Source organism: Ostrea edulis, chromosome 6 (assembly GCF_947568905.1).
Source record: "Ostrea edulis chromosome 6, xbOstEdul1.1, whole genome shotgun sequence".
NCBI classification, from domain to species: Eukaryota; Metazoa; Mollusca; class Bivalvia; order Ostreida; family Ostreidae; genus Ostrea; species Ostrea edulis.
The window spans coordinates 62032087-62054888 of NC_079169.1; the positions used below are offsets into that span (position 1 = coordinate 62032087).

The 22802-nt window shown below is 35.8% G+C and overlaps 1 protein-coding gene across 1 annotated transcript in view; it reads left to right on the top strand.

Annotated features, from left to right (window-relative positions):
- The first annotated feature begins 12041 nt into the window (after window positions 1-12041).
- LOC130046880 (uncharacterized) overlaps window positions 12042-22802 on the top strand; it is a 15080-nt gene continuing 4319 nt past the window's right edge. Inside the window, exons 1-2 of the mRNA XM_056140336.1 lie at window positions 12042-12217; window positions 13067-13139. Of these exons, the coding sequence (XP_055996311.1) occupies window positions 12182-12217; window positions 13067-13139 (109 nt within the window). The 5' untranslated portion in view covers window positions 12042-12181. The remainder of the gene's footprint in view (window positions 12218-13066; window positions 13140-22802) is intronic.

A 22802-nucleotide genomic window follows, 5' to 3' on the forward strand; every position in this document is an offset into this window, starting at 1 on the left:
ATGACCATGTGACTAGATACAGAAGGAAGTCATGTGATATGTTTTCAAATTGTCATGTTCTAGTCCAGAGGTGATTTGAAAATGACTTTGCATTCTTCTTATCTAGATTAAATCTATATAACTGCATTGCTTAAAATGAAACGATTGACATTGAAATTGCCAAAATGCCATGTTTCTCTGAAATATTTTTTTTAATTGCTTCCACATATATTGCATCATATTATGAAACATAATTATTCAAACATTGATAGAGATCTTGTTTGCAAATTCTGAAATCTGTACGTAATATTAAAAATTACCTGAACAATATTATACTTGTTTAATATTCATTATTCACATGAATTATTATCATCCTTGTTCAAAGTGGGGTGGGTTTACTATTTCATCAGAGCCTCCAAGCTTACATTCTTATTTAAAACTATTGTTAAAGGGGGGAGCAACCAATATATATATATATTATTGGAATTACGATGTATATAGAGCCCTCCTGTTCTCCGTCTTATTCTGTCTTGGGCTGTAATCTTGGCTTCTCCCCATGTCATGTTGATTTTCCTCAGCTTTCATCTCCAGGTGGTGACTGGTCGTCCCCTCTTTCGCGTTCCCTGTGGGCTCCAGTCCAAGGCGTGGCATGGTGTGTTGTTCGGTCCTCTGCGCAGGATGTGTCCAACTCAACTCCATTTCCTGCTCTGGATGGTCTTTATCATTGGGTCTTGCTTCAACCGGCGCATGAATTCCTCATTGGAAATCCGCTCAGGCCATCTGATGTGTAGGATCTGGCGAGGACAGGTGTTGATGAAGACTTGTAACTTGCTATCCAGGCTCTTTGTGCGTCTCCAGGTCTCCGAGCCATACAGCAACACGGACTTGACATTGGTGTTGAACAGCCTAGCCTAAGCTTGGTGTATAGACTAAGGTTGCTATTCCTCCACAATTATATATTAGATATAAAAAATGTACTGAAAATGCAAAATAAAAATGAAAGTGTGGCGTGAGGCGGATTTGAACCATGGCAAAAAAATAATCATAACATATACTACGAGCAGTGTAACTGACTGAGGGGTCGGTTTATTTATTCATTTATAAGATATCTTATAAAATATAAAAGATATCTTATAAAGTCTATGAGATATCTTATGAAACATATAATATAACTAATATGTTTTATAAGATATCTTATACAAATAAATTTATAAGATATATTCTATTTTTATTAGATATCTCATAAACTTTATACGATATCTTATTTGATATATGCAAGGTGAAGATAACGAACAGTGATCAATCTCATAACTCCTACAAGCAATACAAAATAAATAGTTGGGCAAACACGGACCCCTGGACACACCAGAGGTGGGATCAGGTGCCTAGGAGGAGTAAGCATCCCCTGTTGACCGGTCACACCCGCCGAGAGCCCCATATCCTGATCAGGTAAACGGAGTTATCCGCAGTCAAATCAGTGTGCCAAGAACGGCTTAACAATCGGTATGAAACACGTCAGACAGCATTTGACCCAATGCGAGGTTGTATTGACGAACTAGATCGTTATAACGACCATAGAATTTGCGAAATGCCGACTTCAATCGAGATTGTTGAAATCCCTGTACCATCAACTTGTTTGACAGTAGCTTACCTCGATTTAAAAACTGACTATATCCAGAACAAGCTCTTGCATATCGAATCAGTTGAGATATATAAACACCATATATGCAGGTGATAATGGAATATTGCTACATAAATGTGGGAAGTTGACGATGGAGAAGCTGAAATCATCCCGTTTGTCATACAGTTGAGTTGTCAGTTTGCCGTTAATGTCTACTTTCAATAAAATATCTAAGTATGAAGCAGAAGTGGACGACTCTATATTAAGATATCTTATAAACTTTATGAGATATCTTATGTAGTTTATAAGATATCATATATTTTATAAGATATTTTATGAACTTTAAATCAAATGAGATATCTTAATCATAAATTTTATTAGATATCTTATTGAGAATAATGTTTAACGTCCCTCTCGAGAATATTTCACTCATATGGAGACGTCACCATTGTCGGTGATGGGCTGCAAAATTTAGGCCTATGCTCGGCGCCTATGGCCTTTGAGCGGGGAGGGATCTTTATCGTGCCACACCTTCTGTGACACGGGACCTAGGTTTTTGCAGTCTCATCCGAAGGACCACCCCATTTAGTCGCCTTCTAAGACAAGCAAGGGGTACTAAGGACCTATTCTAACCCGGATCCCCGCAAGACTATATCGTTATAGAGGAATAAATATAAACATGGCGTGCTATACAGGCCTGCCTACACGGATTTCAAAGCCGAAACTCGTGTCAAAATCGGTGCTAAAGTGGGGGGAAATGCTGCTTAGGTCAACATTGAAGGTTAATTTCAATAAGATCAGTGGCGGATCCAGGAATTTCATAACGGGGGGGGGGGGGGGCGCAGTAGAAGGCTGGGGTTGTCTTGAAGCTTTGCACTGATGGGGGTGCAGGGGGCGAAGCCCCCAGAAGCTAACGAAATTGTGCCAATAAGAGAGTGGGTTCTTTTTCATTTAGATAATGAACATATAACGTCTACATACGTATATTTTGCTCTTTTGTGGGCGTTTGTAATTTTTTTTGGTAATGAATAAAACATATAATTGTAGTCTTTAACTCAAATTTACATCCAAGACAGCCATTGAAAACTGAAACTTATCTTAACCATAAAAAAGAAATGAGGAACATAGTAATGGAAATCTATTTTATTTCAGAGGATTACCCGACATCATTCTGCGAGGATTCTTTCTAATAAACATGTCGACGATTTTTCGATAGTCCAATGAAATGTCTTTATGAATCTGTAAGAGAGTCAGAGAATTTAAGCGGTCTTGTCCCATTGTACTTCTTTGAGATGTTTTGATTCGCTTAATCGCAGAGTTCCCACGTTCGACGGTTGCACTGGAGACGGGTATAAGTAGCAGTAGTGTCAATATTCGGTGAATATTTGGGAACATCCCTGCATTTGTTGCTTGTATGACAGTAGACAAGGTTGAGGGGGGTTCCTCGATATTCAGCCACTTTCTTTTCCATAGTTTCAATTCCTGATCAAAATTAGCCTGGGCTGGCATATCATCACTGAAGAAATCCTTGATATCTGATATCGCCTGATCGTTTAAAGAAGCGAGAGAGCGTGGTAGCAAATAAAATCCACGAAAAGCATACTGAGAGAGATTTTGAAATCGATCTATCAGCTCAGAAACTAGATGATCCACCATTGGAATAAAAATAGTACCTCGCCAGTACTCTTCTGGTGAATTTGCCTCAATATTTCCACGAAGAGTCTGGCGTTTGCATCTCCTGGGAATCGAAATACTTGTGTCACTAACAAGAGCAAGTTTTTCCATTACCGGGAGCACGTTTAGTTTGAATTCAGCGTCTGCTTTTTCAGTTCATTTACTATCAAACCAATTTCTTCATAAGTGGTCACGACTTCTTGATGCGATCCCTGGAAAAGAAGACTCAAAGATTTAGTAAATCCAAACAGGTAACGGTTGCAGGCAAATGCGCAAAGAAATCCTGGTGTTGAGATGGATGTACGCAGACCTCTTGCTTCCGTAAGTGTCTTTGAATCCCAAGAATCTTTCCTTGGCTGGATCACATATCCTTGTCATACATTCTACAACTGCTTCATACGTGTCTTCAAATTCCTCAAGAGATGTATGTCTCTCGACCCATCTAGTTTCGCACAAAAGCTTCACCCTTTGGTTGCTAATTTTAGGTTTTCCAGAGGCTTTCCGTTCGCAATTGACTGTCTCAATACAAGATTCTAGGAGTCTCTGTCGCAGAGAGTATTTGAAGAACAGAGCGACTTCTATGGAGCGCCAAATTAACATAAACTCAAATAATTGAAGATATCTTCAATTATTTGAAGATATCATCAATTCAATTATTGCTCTCTTTAATTGAATTAATGCGCGCATTAAATCAATTATTGCTCTCATCAAATGAATTAATTCAATTAATGAGAGCAATAAAAGATTTGATGCGCGCATTAATTCAATTATTGCTCTCTTAAATTCAATTGATGAGAGCATTAATTTCGTAGAAATATTGTTCGCAATAATTGATTTAGAGCTCGGTATAAATAATTTGATGATCTCTTTAATTCAATTGAAGATATCTTTAATTATTTACAATGCTTTTGTATAAGGAATTAATGCGCGCATCAATTCTTTTAAAGAGAGCAGCAATTCAATTAAAGAGATCATTAATTCAATTGTGGATATGTTGAATTGAAGACATCTTTAATTATTTAGTTGCTCTCTCTAAAAGAATTATTGCTCTCTTCAAATGAATTAAATATATCATTAATTCAATTGAAGAGAGCAATAATTGAATTAATGCGCGCATTAAATCCATTATTGCTTTCATCAAATGAATTAATGCGCGCATCAATTCAATAATTGAATTAATGCGCGCATTAAATCCATTATTGCTTTCATCGAATGAATTAATGCGCGCATCAATTCAATTATTGCTCTCATCATTGGATTTAATGCGCGCATTATATCAATTATTGCTCTCTTCAATTGAATTGTAGCGCGCATCAATTCAATTGTTGATATCATTAATTCATTTGAAGAGATCATTAATTCAATTAAAGCGCTCATCAATTCAGCATAAGAATTAATGCTATCATCAATTCATTTAATGCGCGCAATAATTCAGAATTGAAGATATCATTAATTATTTGAAGAAATCTTTAATTAAATTGTTGCGCGTATCAAATGAATTGATGATATCTTCAAATAATTGAAGATATCTTCAATTATTTGAGTTTATGTTAACTTGGCGCTCCATAGACTTCTTTTAGTGTTGACATCATGCATTGTACTTCAACCTGTGCACAACTTTGGCTCAGGGACAAATTCAAAATGTGACTAGCACAGTGAAAATAATGTGCTCTAGGTGCATAATTCAAGAACAGAGTCCTACACCCCTTTAACCTTCCACTCATATTTCCTGCGCCATCGTACGTTTGCGCTCTGCACATTCTTACATCAAGTCCACATTCCTGAAGACACCTGACGATAACATTACATATACTTTCTCCAGTTGTAGACTCGCAATCAACATACTGAAGAATTCTTTCCACAGCGTTGTTGTCCTTAATGTATCGAACGGCAATTCCCAACTGCTCCCAGTTTGAAATGTCTCTAATTTCATCTGCTTCAATCGCAAAAAATTTGTGTCCTTCTTGGTTTTTAATCTCTGAAACGATTTCAAACTGAATGAAATTTCCTATGCATTCAAAAAGGTCATTTTGCGCAGTTTTTGAGATATATGATGCATTTCTGGGTCCTTCTAATAAATGATTGTTAAGAACTGCATCGATTCGCATATACAGTAAAGCAATGAAATTCCCTTTATTTATAGAGGCGGATGTTGCATCATCTCTATGACCCCTAATGGCTATCCCTTGTCTACCGCAAAATTCCAAGCACTTGATAATAGAAACCAAGATAGCTACATTTCTTTCCAAGTTCACACCAGCATGCTCGGTTATCTTTGTGTCTATTCGAAGTGAAGGGTCTTTATAACGAAGCATGAAATTGTCGAACTTGTCCTTTGAAACCTGGTGGTATTGGCATTTTTCATGCAATTGCCAGTATTCTAATAAATGTTTCCAGTCCTTACAAGGTGCCCTGACAAAATTAGATTCTCCCTTGTAATGTTTTATTTCGCTGAGAAACAAAGTACACGCAAGGCAATAAAGTCCATCCTGTAATTGTGAATAGCACAAATGTTCATATTTTTCAAGCCACTCTCTTTTGCAGTGCCTGGTTGAAAATCCACTTTTCCTTCGTTTATCCTTGTAAGTTGTTGATGGAAAATGGTATCCTGTGGGTGGAATTCTGTTTTCGACAATTTTTGTTTTAGTTACATCGTCAAGTACAAGACCTTCATCAATATAATTTGAAATATCAAAGGCGCAATTATCATCTTTTCTTGATGATGAAGGAACAAATTCCAGACGGCTTGTGCTCGGTTTAGGTTCATCAAGATCAGGCGTACAATGGCTCACTTCAGGTTCCGATATACTGGGAATTCTACTCTTGTCAGCTGCACTCTCTGTCGACAATTTTCCCTTTCGTGTTCCTTCTGTGAAAAATGACGACAACAGTGATTGTTGTGAAACTTTCTCTTCACATTTTTCTGAGCTGTTGGCCTCATCACAAATTGGAATAAGTAGAGCGAAATGACTAGGCTCATATGAGAAACCGGGCTGCGCGTCTAAATTACCATCCCGGGACCGTAAAACTCCGAACTTTGCCTGTTTCTCGATATTTGGTCTGTCCAGAGGGTAAACTGACCTATTAAATAGTGGACGCAATCCTCCATTTACATTTGGGTACACAGACTCGATGCAAAGATTGAACACACTGGACAAACCGAGTAAGTGTATCATAGAAGACCATGCTTTATCATCACAAGTTTTCATGCTTCACCTATAATAGCATCTTCCCTGTTCCGTGTTCTGTCGAAAAATTGCACCACCATCATTCGATAATAGAAGTGAAAACAAAGTGTCAGCGTGATCAGTAATTATATTTTTACTGGCAAGAGCATCTTTGAGTATAGGATGATCAGCATAATCAATGACTCGTATAAAAAGTTCGGTTGCAACAAGAATCCTTATCCTCCACGACAGACTTGTGTCTCCTAAATAAAAAAAGAAATATTTGAAATTGTTTTAAAGGAAAAATGTTTATGACTACATTGTCTATGACTTTAACTAATATTATCAAAACAGTAAATACAGTACCCCATCGAAAGTCTGTTAAAATTCAAGCTACTTTTTATATATACATGTATACCCATTTTATGTAAAAATCAAAGTACTTAAAGTACTCGTGGGAGTTGAACATTGTGGAAATTCAGTTAGAAAAGATAGTACTGGAAGGGTAGGGGGATAAATGACTGAATATTATCATGATTTTAGATACAAATCAACTGTTGTTGTTTTTCAAAGCGTTACAACAGCAAACATGGATAATGGAAGGCCCATGGGCCACAACGCTCCTCGAGTAACTGAAGTCGTGTTGTTGTTTTCTAGAATTTCACCCCTTTATATTCTCATGAAAAATGTGACCACATATTATGGCCCAAACATTCAAATCAATATGGTTATCAATGCCTTGCAGTTATGAAGAAGTTTTTCCCCTGTATATATACATTCAAGTTTAATCCTAGTTATAGCTAATTCTAAGGATTCATTACTTGAAAAGGTAGTCCAATATGCTAAACTGTCACCTGAGTATACTACAGTCCTGTAGAGGATCAATGGAATGGTAAATAATTGTATAATAACTCAAAATAAATGAAATGCAAAAAAATTAAAAATTGTCGGGCATCGGAAATGCACAAGCCGAGTTGCGCAAGGAATGGGCATAGAGGGAACCGGCAGAAAAGTTTTCAAGAATTATCAAGCAGGGAGCAAAATTTTGCGAACATAAATTTCAGCCGACTTAAATCCTTTGTGACCTTGACCTTTAACCCTTGACTAAAATCAATAGGCTTCTTTGTCTCATCAAGGGCGATAATCCATCTAAGTTTAATTGAGATCCTATAATTTGTTAAAAAATTATAGTGCAGAAAACAAAATTTTCTCCATATTTCAGTCTATTTATAGCCAGTGACCTTGACCTTTGACCTAATGACCCCAGAATCGATAGGCTTCCTCATCTTACTGAGGGTGACAATCCATCTAAGTTTGAATGAGATCCTATAATTTGCTCAAGAGCTATGGTGCGGAAATGAAATGTTGATGCGTGCCCGCCTGCCCGCCCAAAGGCACTTCATCAGATCATAAGCCGAGTTCGACTTCATCGCAACTCCGCTAAAAATGAAACACTAGTCAAATAATATTATTTATTGCCAAGGTATTTGGGATATTATACTGTGGCTCAAACAGGGGGTGAATGAACCTGACAGTATGGAAAGCATATAGTGGAATCAGACTTGTGATGCTGGAAATCTATAGTGATTAATAAACTATACATGTACAACATCCATAACTATTTTTTTTCAGTTTGTGAGGGAGAATCCTCATGTCTCTTTCATCTGTAGACAAATAAACAATGTGTTTTGACCAGAGCAATTTCCAATCCTTTTTGCAGCATAAATTCAACATTGTGGCAACTGGGTTAAACTTTGATAGTGAAGTAATACATGGCAGCACCTTATCCCATGCTCTTAAAATTTCTGTTTGACACACACTCATGACATCCACTCAAACATTACAGAGTGCAGCAAAATCCCATTGTAATAGGGAATTCAAAATGGATAATTGGTACAAAATATGGTACATACTGTTCAAACAGGATAATGAATTTGACATATTGATGTCTTGGAAAAGGAAATTCTGACATCGGGGCTCTAAGCGTTTTCAAACATTGTCATTTGATAAAAGTGTTCTACATTTTTAAAAATAGAGATTAATATGTCTTTACATACATAGGTGAGAAAGTTTCCATTATTCCTAGCCGAGACATACCATGTATGCGCAAAAAATTCATAAACAAATATCACACTACTCACGTAGAAAATGTGGACCTTACCGTCATCAAGCGCAGCGAAACACGCCATTTCGAGATTATAGACGACGAAAGCTCGGTAACAGTAATGAATAAGGTACACTCATTTTGTATCTATTTTGTGACTTTCTTTATTAAAAGGAACAGTTCTCTAATGTGTAACGTGCAATTACTACGTAATTCAATAACTTGAAGCATGAAGCAGTTTCACTTTGCCACCGGATATAAGAAATTTTATTTCGTATTCCGATCCCAATCGAAAGTTGTTGACTGGGAATGACGTGTTTTAATTCAATCTACATGTAACATCTAGCATTTTTTATATCACATTTAAAAAAACCCAAATATATACACATACACAATGTTGTAGAGTTATTTCTTGTAAATTTTCTGAGGTTTCGCACCATATTCGATATTTCGCGCAACGGTGTCAATAGGGCTTGTGTGCAGTTGTCGTTCGTTTCCCTATCAATGTTTATAGGTGACGCTGCGTTACAAACGACAATTTTCAACTTATCTTTTATTTTTCTATGTCTATCAGTATCAATTTGATCGAAATCTTTGAATTGAATACAATATCATTGCATTTATTTACATGTCAATTATCAAAATTAGATTAATTCAGAAAAGTTACATGGATTATTTAATGGCGGATGTTTATAAAAGTTTATGTTTATTTTCCTAGGAGTAAATCAGCTGACACAGAACCCCCGCTGACGACCACTATACAAATCAATACAAATTACTGCGCAGAAAAGTGCGTGATGACCCAGGGAGATTGAACATAGTTCAACTCCCAATCAATTCATCGTAATATTAATTATAATTTTAGCTTTCTAAAATGATTTAATGTACTGCGCATTCCTTGTTTAATTTTCCCCAAAACTTTACAAAAATGTTTATTTCAGCATACCTGTAATTCAAACTAGACGGATTCATTAGATTAGACATATCAAAGTGGTGGATCCAGGATGTAAAAAAAAAAATGGAGGGGGGGGGGGCACATGTATGTGAAAGTCAAGTATATTAGCCATTTAAGGTGCCATGTCTGGTGTTTTACTAACGTCATTTTGAAAATTTGTTGAAAAGGGGGGGGCGGGGGCTGGACCCCCCCCCCTCCTTTCTAAATCCGCCACTTCATATAGGCCTAAAGTAACACTATTGAAAAATATGTAACATACTACAATGAGGCCAAAAAAAAAAAAAAAAAAAAAAAAAAAAAAGAAGTTGTGTTTCATCTAACACTCCAGAAAAAAATAGGGTAGGTAGGTAGAAATAGATGCAAATGCATTGTAAATTCAACCACAATTATAGAGGGCGAAAGCCCTCTCACGGCCCTTCGGGCCGTGAGAGCGGAGCTCTCCCTATAGGTAACACGTATATACATGTTTAAAACGAAAATGTAGGAAAATAATGAAAAATTAAACCATACCTATGGAACTTGAAAAGTTTGGTACTAATGGCGTTGATTCGAATATTAGCTCGTGGACCAATCTCTCACCAGAGGGCGTATTACGCTGCGTACAACACCTCTGTCAACGTCTAAATGACAAGATTCTTGGCAAAACTTACCTATAGCATCATGAATAATAATTTTATAACTTTAAGTTTTATGCTTTAAATCTTAAAGTATAGGTTCACAAAAACAACGAATTCCATGATTATACTAGTATTATTGAATGAATGAATATTTATATAAACCTTCTAATTCGCTCAGGTGTCTCATATTTACCATCTTCTGATTTAAAAAAATTCAGAGAAGTGTTTGATTTGCTCAGATATTATCATTACAGTTCGATATGCTAAGTTAGTTTTTGTACATTTTAATATAACTTTTTAGACGTTGACAGAGGTATTAGTGGAACGTAGCGGGAACGATAACTCTGGGTAGAGATTGCTCGTGGACATGTATTCCTCCATTTTGAATCTCGTCTACCCTAGTTCACGTCGTTCTGAGATGTTACACATCAAATCCGTAAAAGCATGTAAATCTTATTTTCTTAATCATATATAACCACTCCACGATTAACGCCATGTTTTTTGTTGTGGTTCAAACGTAAACTTCCGCCAGAGTTCGTTTGCTCACAAACCAATCTCTTCCAGTTAGGCATTATGGGATAGCGAATTCTTAGGCCGCGTATACTGTGTCATGGTCCGCCTTTGAAATAAATTATCGGTTCGAAATGAAAATATGAAAAATTCCTATATATGTACGGCAGAAACTTGATATAACAACGTGACTTTTCCCGGAATACTGTTCTCCCCTATAGATCTTTCCTTTTGTTACATTGTACCCTGAATTGATCCTTTAAATCTGTTTTACCTGAGGATGCTTGCATAGAAATATAACTAATCATGGCCCCGTTGCCCTTGAGAAGAAAGGTTTGAAGATTTTCCCAACCTATTCTCATGTAGAACGTTAATTTCCTATTGTTACCTCCGCCACGAGATATATTTGATTTGAACAAACTTGAATTTACACTACCTGAGGATGCTTGCATATTACTATGGCTAATTATGGCCCTGTTATTCTTGAGAAAAAGATTTTAAAATATTTTCCCTATTTATCCCCACGTAAGACTTTGATCCCCTATTGTAGCCTCATCGTGCAGTTTTGAATCCACACTGCACATAAGTCTTGTCTTTTCTGGTTCAGTGGTTCTTTACAGTAAAAGATACAACCATATATTCACAATTCCTTAATTATCTTCTCTTTGAAAAGGATGTGACTCCTCATTTGAACATTTTTGAATCCCCCTTTCGTAAAGATGCTGTATGACAAGTTTGGTTGAAATTGGCCCTGTGGTTCTGGAGAAGTAAAAAATGTGTAAAGTTTACGGATGGACGACGGGTCTCCTTTTCTTGGCACTACCACGGCACCACCACGGCGCTACCACGACACTACCATGACACCACCACGGCACTACCACGACACCACCACGGCGCTACCACGGCACCACCACGGGGACAAAGAAGCAGGTGGAGGGTGGACTCCTTCTGAATGTTGTAGTCAGGGATATTTATGAAGATTCATGCGCGCAATGTTTAGAACTGCAGCGCATTCATGATCATAAAAGCTCACTTGAGCTAATAAGATAGCCCAGTTGAGTTAAAAAAAAAAAACCCTCAAATCACCCCACCTCCCAAAAACAACCGGCAAAACGTGGACCTGTAAAATATTTTTCTTTTTATGAATTACGATTCTACTGTATTCTGATAAAAATTTTGTATGTTTGGAAAAATCCCATTTCCACGTCAGTATTGGAACTCAATAGAGACTATAATACTTCATACAAATAACTTACAGATATATTATATAGAGCGATACCTTGTACAATATATATATATCCAGATATGTGCTTTCACCCCCTCCCCTCCTGAAATGATAAAATCTCATGTCGCAACTGGCTTGTTCATGTGAAGAGTCCACATGAAAGGACAGAGACTTTAGAAATGTACATTGAATGCAGAACGTCTCCCGGATCACCGAAGCGCATCAAGTAGATCCCACTCAAGCATTCCATTCGAACGAACATCGTGAGTCTCGTGCTAATATCCATTACTGGATAAAAAGAGCCGTCTGGGCCCTTCTTGGAATACTGAATGCTGCATCTCCGGGACATGTATCTACAGAAGAGGGTAAACATGCTTTTTTCTGTTTGATATTTTATATAGATCTAAAAAATGAGTCTATGGATAGTACCTATTCTATATTATAAAAATATATTTTACGAGGGTGAAATTAATCATCGTATCGTTTAAACAGCCAAAGATAAGTAACAATATAAAATGATATTGAACAGTTGAATTGATTGTAAATCTTTGAATGTACATGATAATTGTTTCATTATTTTTATCATCATCGGCATCACCTACATGTACACCAACACCCCCTTTTTTTTGATTTGATATTGAGTCATATGATTATATTTACAGAATGTTACTCTTTTGTTCATGCATTAAGAGTTAAGTTTATCATATCATATCTAAAAACAACATTTTATGGATAAGATATATCTGATGGAAATGTAAAGGGGGGGGGGGGGGGGGGGGGGATATTTCGATCGGGCTGGGAATTCCAAAAATACTTAAGTTGATATAATGGCGCTAAATAAGAAATTTGAGAGACTGACAAGTCCACCGCAAGGCCTTGCTCTATATTGATATATTTATAGTGACCAGGTAATGTCATTTTGATAACATTGCAGTAAACGATTTGTTGTACTGCAGATGGATAATATTTTTCATTGTGTGATATTCAGGGGACATTTATGATTAGTAAGGCTCATGGACCCTTCATTTCTTGGATAAGTCACAGTCTCACAGACACTATACCCTCGAGTGCACAGTGCAGTTAAACGAAATATTAGCTTTTTAACTTGTTGTCACATGCAGACTCATGAATGAGAATACAGTACATGAACACTGTAATGTGCAAGAAACATTGATTCTAAATATAAACAACACTTCATAATTCTGTACTTTCAGATATGTTACCGAACATGTGTTGCAGCAGTTTATTTACTAGCATGGATTTCCATTACTGGGAAAACATCATCAGGTGAGCAGAAGTATAAATGTATTCCCCTAGAGTTCTTTAAATATCATCCATATAAAACACTTAAGACCATTTTATGCATCTATTTTACTTTATTTTTGTTTGGGTCGCCTTAATTCAATCGAGAATAAAATCATTGTTAGTTTCTAAAGGAAATTGAAAGTATATAATAAAAAGGTTATAGCGAGCCAGCGCGGAGCGCTGGCTCGTACTGCGAGCTCTAATGACTAGAGCGCGGGAAATAATCCGAGCTAAATCTCAACCTCTAACAAGAAATTTTTTTTTACGCCAATCCCAGAAGTCCCTCGTACAAAATGGCGGATGGTTCGATTCGTAAAATAATAATAAAAAAAATCTTTGAAGTATTACAAACCTTTCTTATTTGAAAGGAAAGGATGAAAATCATATTCTTCCCCCTTTCTTTTTCTTTTTGAAATATTGTCTCAAGAAATGTAAACAGTCATGTCACAACTACCAGGCTACGTCACAACACGCTCGTTGCATTTCCCGCTAAACTGGTTCCTACATTGGCGAGAAGAGCAATACAGTGATCCTACGTATTGGCAGTGAACCAGATCAGTTTTCCTTGTTTTCAATATAAATTTTCTGAAAATGTATTCAGATGTGCTGCGCTCGCCCCAACGGTCACACCGTAATCATATTAGAATTTGTATGGGAAAATATGACGACTTCAGTCCGTCTAAACGCCAAAAAACTTGGTCATCATATATTTTCCCATACAAAGTCTATAACCTATAAATGTACGTTCTTGAATTACAAAGACCTATATTATAAAGTTGAATATATTATTTCTGAACATCATTGTTAGGATAGTGCATGTCTAATTATGTAAAGTTCATGGGTCCCTTTTTACAAAACAACTTATGACAATGTTGCAAGTCTTAAGTTATTTCCCCGTATCACGTCAAATAACGTTAGAAGCATATTATTCACGAGTCGCAAACGTTGTCATGTGCGTTCAGCGAACCCGATGACATTTTGGTGAATGGTGTAGACCATATTCCTGTCCATTAGGAATGATTGTTTGAAAGCATTGTTAAACAACAAATATTTAAAATTTAAAAAAAAACAACAACATATGAATCTCAACATTACAAAGAATGTTAAAAAACTACCAGGAATTAAAAATTGCCAAGGAGATGACGGAATGCAGAATTCGGGTGTTTTAAAATATTCGAATTTCCAAAAGTTGTAACAGAGCCAATTTTTAAGGTTAAATTCTCTGAGTAAGCGTTAACAAATGTAAAAATCACTCCAATCTACATAGCTTTATGTTTGTTCCAACGATCTGACGGCCTTATTTAATTTTTTTCATCTATTGTGACATCATGTCTCAGTATTTATGTGACGTAGAGTCAATGGATTAGTCTGATGTTTTGAATCTATGGAAAGTGAATCACTATGTGATTGGACTATAGATTTGTTATTTCACAATGTGAAACAGGAATTCATCATATATATCATGGGTCATACTTTCTTTCTCATGGCCAAAGACACGTCATTGTCTTGTGCATTTTAAGCTCCACGGTACAGTTATGTTATGGTGCTGTCCGTCTGGCTGACTGTCTGTCCGTCCATCCCGGGTCATGTTTTCCGGACTTCTTTCCATAACTGATGCATGTATAAATTTAAAATTTGGTCACAATTTTCCCCTCAAAAATTGTAAGAGTGAGTTTGCATTTCAGCTGGATTGGTCCATCCTTGACTTACTTTAGGGCTATAAATAGGTCAAACAGTTTTCCGGACTTTTTTTGTTACAGATACAGATATTGCCCTGAAATTTACACATTAGCTTCCTTTCAGAAGAATACAAGTTCAGTTTGCATTTCAGCTGGATTGGTCCGTCTGTTCATGACCTACATTAGGACTAAAAGTAGGTCAAATAGTTTTCCAGGCTTTTTTTTTTCATTATGGATACAGATATTGCCCTGAAATCTAGTCAAAGGCTTCCTCTCAGAGAAATACAAGTTCAGTTTGCATTACAGCTGGATTGGTCCATCCTTGACCTACTTTTTGGAAAAAAATAGGTCAAACAGTTTTCCGGGCTTTTTTTCATTACGGATACAGATATTGCCCTGATATTTAGTCAAAGGCTTCCTCTCAGAGGAATTTAAGTTCAGTTAACATTTCAGCTGGATTAGCGCACTATGACCTACAGTGCTTTAGGGGTAGAAGTAGGTCAAACAGTTTTCCAGATTTTTTTGGTATGGTCACAGGTATTGCTCTGAAATGTAGTCACAACCTCTCTTTCAGAGAAATACATAATCAGTTCACATTTCAAACATTTCAACTTAATTGGTGCACCATGACCTACTTTAGGGCTAAAAGTAGATCAAATGAATGGTTTCCTGGACTTTTTATCATCATAAATAGATATTGCACCGACAGTTTGTTTGACACAACCTCACTCTCGGTGAAATATATAATCGGTTCACATGTCAGATGGATTGGTGCACCATGACCCACCTTAAGGCTTTTCTATTCAGAATGTGTGTTGTATCAATTCAGAGTGCACAATATGCTTCCACTGGCAGGTTGAATTTCACTGTCCGACGGGCGTACATTGTACCGTTTGTGGTACTCTTGTTAGGTACATGTATTTAAACCTTTAGTGTTTTAAACTGTGTCTTGAAAAATACCCTATGATATTTCTTGAATTGGTAATTTAGTAATGTAAATGATGAATTAATAAGCATGTTTTCCAATATGCATTTTTCCAGGGTTTTTAACGTGGAGAGGTCACTTGGCTCTCAAATTGTCCGCTACTCCATCTAATTTTTATACGCCCGTCGAAGACGGGACATATTATGGTATGGCGTCGTCCGTCTGTCTGTCCGGACCTTGTGGGCAGGATGCATACTGAACCATAAGCCCTAGGACTTTACAACTTGGTACATTTGATCACCATGATAAGAGGAAGATGCCTATTGTTTTCAAAGGTCAAGGTCGTAGTATCACTTATTAGGAAAACCTTGTGGGCAGGGTACAAACCGAACCGTAAGCTCCAGGATATTATAACTTGGTATATTTGATCACCATGATGAGAGGAAGATGCCTATTGTTTTTCAAGGTCAAAGGTCAAGGTCGTAGTATCACTTTTTAGGAAAACCTTGTGGGCAGGATACAAACCGAACCGTAAGCTCCAGGATATTATAACGTGGTATATTTGATCACCATGATGAGAGGAAGATGCCTATTGTTTTTCAAGGTCAAAGGTCAAGGTCGTAGTATCACTTATTAGGAAAACCTTGTGGGCAGGATACAGACCGAACCGTAAGCTCCAGGATATTATAACTTGATATACTTGATCATTGTGATGAGAGGAAGGTGCCTATTGTTTTTCAAGGTCAAAGGTCAAGGTTGTAGTATCACTTATTAGGAAAACCTTGTGGGCAGGATACAAACCGAACCGTAAGCTCCAGGATATTATAACTTGGTATATTTGGTCATCATGATGAGAGGAAGGTGCCTATTGTTTTTCAAGGTCAAAGGTCAAGGTCGTAGTATCACTTATTAGGAAAACCTTGTGGGCAGGATACAAACCGAACCGTTAGCATATTTATGAAGTAGCGCATTCTAAGGCTATCCCTCTTTATATCTTGATATCCATTTCTACAAGCATAATAATGAATTAGCTCACAGAAGACAGTGCTAATTTCACTAAAATATGAATCCCACTAAAATATGTTTTCCTTGAGCAAAGTCTACGGGTGTATTATGCCACGTTGGCGTTGCTCTTATGACAAGTGATTGCTAGAGTGTAAAGGTAAAACATCAAAATCTGTAGGTTTTAAAAGTCACAATTTTCTGGATATGATAAGCTATGAAGTCAAAATTTGGACTACTTTGTGTTAATTTTCATCACTTTGAAACCAACAGCATGGTTCAGTAGATGAAAAATTATTGAAAATAGTCAAATGCAATATATTTTCTTCAATTCATATAAAAGAAAGATATTTCCATTGTTTATATAGAGTCAATGCCTCAAAACCTATGTATATTAACGCTGCATGTTAGTGATGTGACTGTACTTTGGGAAAGGCTGTTAAACATATTTTTTTTATGAATTTTGTCATTCTCGACCAATTACATGCAAATTTTGATAGAAATGTGTTAGGTTTTCAACATTTAGATGTGATATATGGGGAATTACCTTAAATTGTATTACATGCAGTAATTATTAGTTTAAATGAAGGAATTAAAACGTTTCTGAAACTTTATAATTTTCAACATATTTATTTTTTCACTATTTTACATGGAAGTGAGTTTTCTTACAGTAAATGGGAGCTAGAATTATGGCAAGCCCTTTTACTATTTATTCGAAAAATAAGATATCTCTTTGAATTAAAGAGATATCTCTTATTTTAAAGAGATTTCTCTTTAAAATGAGAGATATCTCTTTATCTTTAGAGATATCTCTCTTAATAAGAGATATCTCTTTCACTTAGAGAGATATCTCTTTCATTTAGAGAGATGTCTCTTTTACCTAGAGAGATATCTCTTTTACTTTTAACCTAAATTCTCCCTCATAACTTTTGGATCGCTTGCATAGGCAACGTCATTTACCTCGTATATTTGCTAAATAATACACAAATCAAAGTTCGAATTTTGCTGCAACTTAGGTCGCAAATGTTGTTAACTAATGGTGAAAATTGACAATTATGTTTAAAATGAAATAAACACAAATTCCTGTTGGTAAATACGATTTTCTGACAGCGTTTTCGCTCCACCGACCCTCGCTTCAGGACAAAAATCGTTGCTAATCGATGACCCTTGCATTTTATAAGAGTGTGAAACAATAGAAAATAGAATTACTCATCGAATCACATTCTTATATTTTGATTAAAATCTCAACAATTGCTTGCATTGAGGCAATTTACCATCTATGCATGTGAAATTTGGGTATCGATTGCATAACCGGAAATCGATCTCTTTTAATTTCTATACATAACCTCTTGTTATGCAATTGATCGATTAGCAGGCGTACACTGGTAGGGTTATCGGAACATGGTCTGTGAGTGTGATGGAAAAGATTCTGATGAAAATAAAGATTCACTCATCATTCAGAAATGTATAAACATTGTATTATTTTATACTTCCGGTACGTTGTGTGTACGTTAATAATGGGAGTTATCTTTCCTTGGATATCTAAATCAATCAAATACTATATGAACACGGGCAATAATTGTCCATGTTTGACCTCAGAATAATTTATTCATGTATAAAATTTATTTATATGTCACTCTTTATTGCGTATTTCACCGTTAAGTCAATGTTTAAATATACCCGCTCTGCTTAACCGCTTCAATCTCGAAGGGATTTTCTGGAATGTGCCTAATCTCATGAGATACGCTAAATATTATAGCTATTTTAGATCCGAACAATCAACTTCGCATCATTCGTAGGCTCTAGGTTTATCCATACTAGCCCGTAAAAAACGGTGGAACCTCGTCCCACTTTTCCTGTAGAAATAAAAATAGAACATGATGCGCCACCTAGTGAGCGTGGTTGTTGCTAATCTCAGGCCACACATAAAAATATTTGAGTTTGCACTAACCATACCCAGGACTGGCAGTAGTGGGTATAGGTAGGCATTTCATTTTTATTTTTATTTTTTTTGTTCTCATATTTTTGTATTGACTGTCGATATGCATTGCATGACTTGTTGGAAGAGCACATATGCCATAGAACGACCTGACATTATGAATAGTTGAATACCCAAATTAAAAAAGAAGAAATAAACATGTTTGAGACTTGCAAATTGTTTTATTCAGGATATATACCAGCACATTTATATTAATGATCATATGAATGTCAGATTAAGTATTGTATATATGCATTTTTTAAAAATAAAGATCCACCTGATTGAATACCAAGTTAATTAAGCTTTAATTTTCATCAGAACATCGACAATGCATACATTATTTCTCCTGTAGTGTTTTAACCATTACTAATGCATATTATTCAGAAGATGTCACGTGTCCAGTTCAGACTTCCAAATCTGTGGTCCCATCTTTGTAAAAGCTTTGCGTTAGACTTCCAAATCGGTGGTCTTATCTGTGTAAAGCTGTGCATTTTGTTACTACAATACCATGCCTAAGTTTATGAGAAACAAAAATATCAAATATACCTATCGTAATTCATTGTTTTACTCCCTTTCAAAACACTTGCGTATGAGTTAAAATTACATGTATAGTCAAATAGGGCTACATCATGTTGGGATTTCCCTCACATGTGTGGGCTATTTATAGACACCTAACAGACTAACCAGTGGCAAATGTTTTAAGGTTCCCATTAATATTTACTTTATAATTAATCTACTCAGTGTTTTCTTTTACATGCAAATGTTTTCAAGTATGTGATTACGGGAAATTTGATAACTTTAAAAACTAATTCAACTACTTCAAACTAATTCTGTTCAAAAATAATTCTATGAACATATCGGAAGTTCGATTTCGTCTGTGGGTCTGCTATTTCGTCAAGCACATCACTCCATTGTGGATTTGATTGGAAAACTGTAAAATTTTGTTATTTTCAGTGAATTTTAGTTTCACTGATGACGGCATGAATCTGTCAAACTTGTCCATCTTTTTTCGGAATGCCGATGGTTTTCGAAAAATATTGAACTCCGTACAGTGTCAATTCTCCAGGAATACTTTCCTCTATGAATTATGATATTGGAGTTGTAGTGTTAGGAATATGGCTAGCTGACCGAAACTTGCAAAATATCGCAAATCTAAAATGAGGAACAATGACTGTTGTATTTCTGGAAATTATGTTTCTAAAAAAAATTTTTTATTTTGATACGATAACTTTTGAGTTGGCAGCAATTTTTTTGGTCCGTCACATTAGTACAAACAAACATATTTTTAAATTTTGGCCTCAATATAGCTTTTCTAGTAGTTTTCTTTGTCATATATCTGTCTCTCATCCGTCATTTGTAAACATATTTTTACAATTTTGATTTCATCTTTAAAAGAAACACAAGGCCAATTGCAGATTTATGTATCAAAATATTCACATACAATATTCAAAATCCCATATTTATACAGACATTTGAAAATCATGTACATATTTATACAGAAATGATCTGGAATTAACCTTATATATGAAAAGGAAAATTTGTTTTCCTCATATGATCTATATATATTTGTTGCATGATTACAATTGATCTATATATATTTGTTGATTACAATTTTTAAAGTGCGTAGCTGCTTTATATTGCCAGCAGTTGGATTTTGCTTTCGTCATCGCGTTTCCGGTTTATCGCCACCTATAGGCAAATTTATGCATAGCTGTAGTAGAGAGGTCGTGTTTGAAGTAGTCGTAATTTTACAACCAATCTAGTACGGGGTTTACATTTATATACACAGGGGCAATTTTTCAGAAATACAGTTCGTCGGACAGTGGATAAAATATGTATATAAATGTTACATTTTTGCCCTCATTCTGAGGGAAAGAGGGAAACAGAAGCAGGTCATTCTTCAGTTAAAATTCCTGTTTGAATCTGTGTCTGTAATCGAAGTGATTATTAAGAAATTCAACATATAAAAATCAACAAGAGTCTGTACATGAAACTGTTTTGGCTAGGGTGCCTTTGCATTGTAACCTTTGCATAGCGGTTAGAGGTCAAGATAATCAATACTTTTGCATGGTCCAATCTATAATTAGAAGCCACGTCATTAAGCTATACACGAGTCAATGAGAGTTCTTCATTTGTGTTTTGACTGCTGTTCCGACTCCGTAAAAATTTTGTCCGACACAGCAAAAAATGTGTGCAACGCAGTAAAAAAAAAATAACTATACAGTAAGATTTTGCGCATGGTTATGTTTTGACAGCGAAGGACAGAGATCGGTGATTCAGAGGGGCGATATTGCGTAACTGATTACACCTCCCCCAATCATATATGTAAGTAGGTAATTCAGGAATTTTATAGAGCACACAACGGTGTTAGGCTTACCTTACCATTTCTAAACGACCAAGATATTCTTCAGAATCATCGTCAACACAATCAAATTTGATTTCGTTTGTTAGTTTCAAAAATGAGACTGAAAATAATGATATTGGGGGAGGGAAATGACAAATGGTTAACAATCAATTGGCATTGGTCTGCGTTTACGGAAGACAATGTCCCAGTTTTTAAGTCTTTAATTCAAAACACCACCAGGAATTTTCCGAAGGCTGTTAAGTGTTAGATAAACATTGCCATTGTGTCAAACATGAATGTAAAATGGTTTGCAGTCCACTGCACGCTACACACATTGAAAAGTAATCGTGTTTTCAATTTGTTTGTACTTCAAACAAACCATTGACAATGACAGGTATATGTTACATGTATTTCTGAACGTACAAAGGATGGAGGGAAAGGGGGCATGGTTTTACTGTCACTGTTCCCCGTCCCCACATTTTGTTTTCGTTGAACGGTCTTTTCATATAAAGAAATGCAGATAAGTTTTTGGCGAGATGCCTCTTCATTATTTCTAGCAGGAACAATATTAGTAGTGAAGATTTTTATTAAAGATCATGGAGACCGATACCCTCTCCACGTCTGGAATATGGTAATACCAAATATATATAGTATATAGTCTGTATATGGCTGACTCCCTACGCTAAGTTTGTTGATATTAGAATGGTTTTGCCTATTCAGTCAAGCTTAGTTGCGTATAACAGAGCGGTTTGAATATTATCATTTGAAAATTACTTTTGTAACTTTTAAGCAGCTAGCTTGGGATTCTCATTGAGCTTATACATTTACATGTTGTAAATATTATATGTTTATTGCAAGTCACCTCTGTTACTTTTTGTTTTTCATATTAGAACTCCTACACAAGCTGCGAATCTTATCCTTTTCTTGCTAAGGTTATTTGCATTTTCATATAAAGAACCGTTTTATAAAATTCAAACAATAGTAATGTGTATTATGTCTCATTCAGACCGACGACAAACAGGTTTCCTTTGCAATATGAGTATGAGCTTTTTACACAAGGAGTGTAATACACACATGTTGATGAGTACAGTGTTTAATGTACTTATGTACAAACTCATTTTTTTTTTAGATTTACGTATAACAAACAATCACTACAATGTCTAAATGTAAATCCATACATATATGTTAATCTTATTTATCATATTCGATTTAGTATATCCTATTGCACTAATTTTCATGTAAAAATGAGTTTTGTCCATTCTTGTTGATAACGCAGCATTCAATTTCAAAGTTATCAACAGCACATGTATGCAGATGAACATCTTTTTTAAATAACTTCCTAAATTTTGTTTTCATTTATACATGTATTTATCTGACTTAATTGTATTCACATTCTCTCCAACCTGATTTTGGATTGAAATCAACTTCATTATTGATTACAAAAAATAATTCGACTTTCATGGTTTGATTGCTATATACAGATAATTATGCAATATAGACTCTGTAGGACAAGTCATAAAGATGCAAGTTTATGTATCACGTCTCAGACAAAATTGTTGAAATCTAATTGGTCAGATCTTGGTCACACGACGCCGTGCAAAAAAAAAAACCCAAAAAAAACCAACAATGTATCATGCGAGAAAAATCCGTATTGAGCGAGTAATTTATTGTCGGGTTCGACTTGCAACCGTGACAAAATTGGCAAAGTGACAAGTTG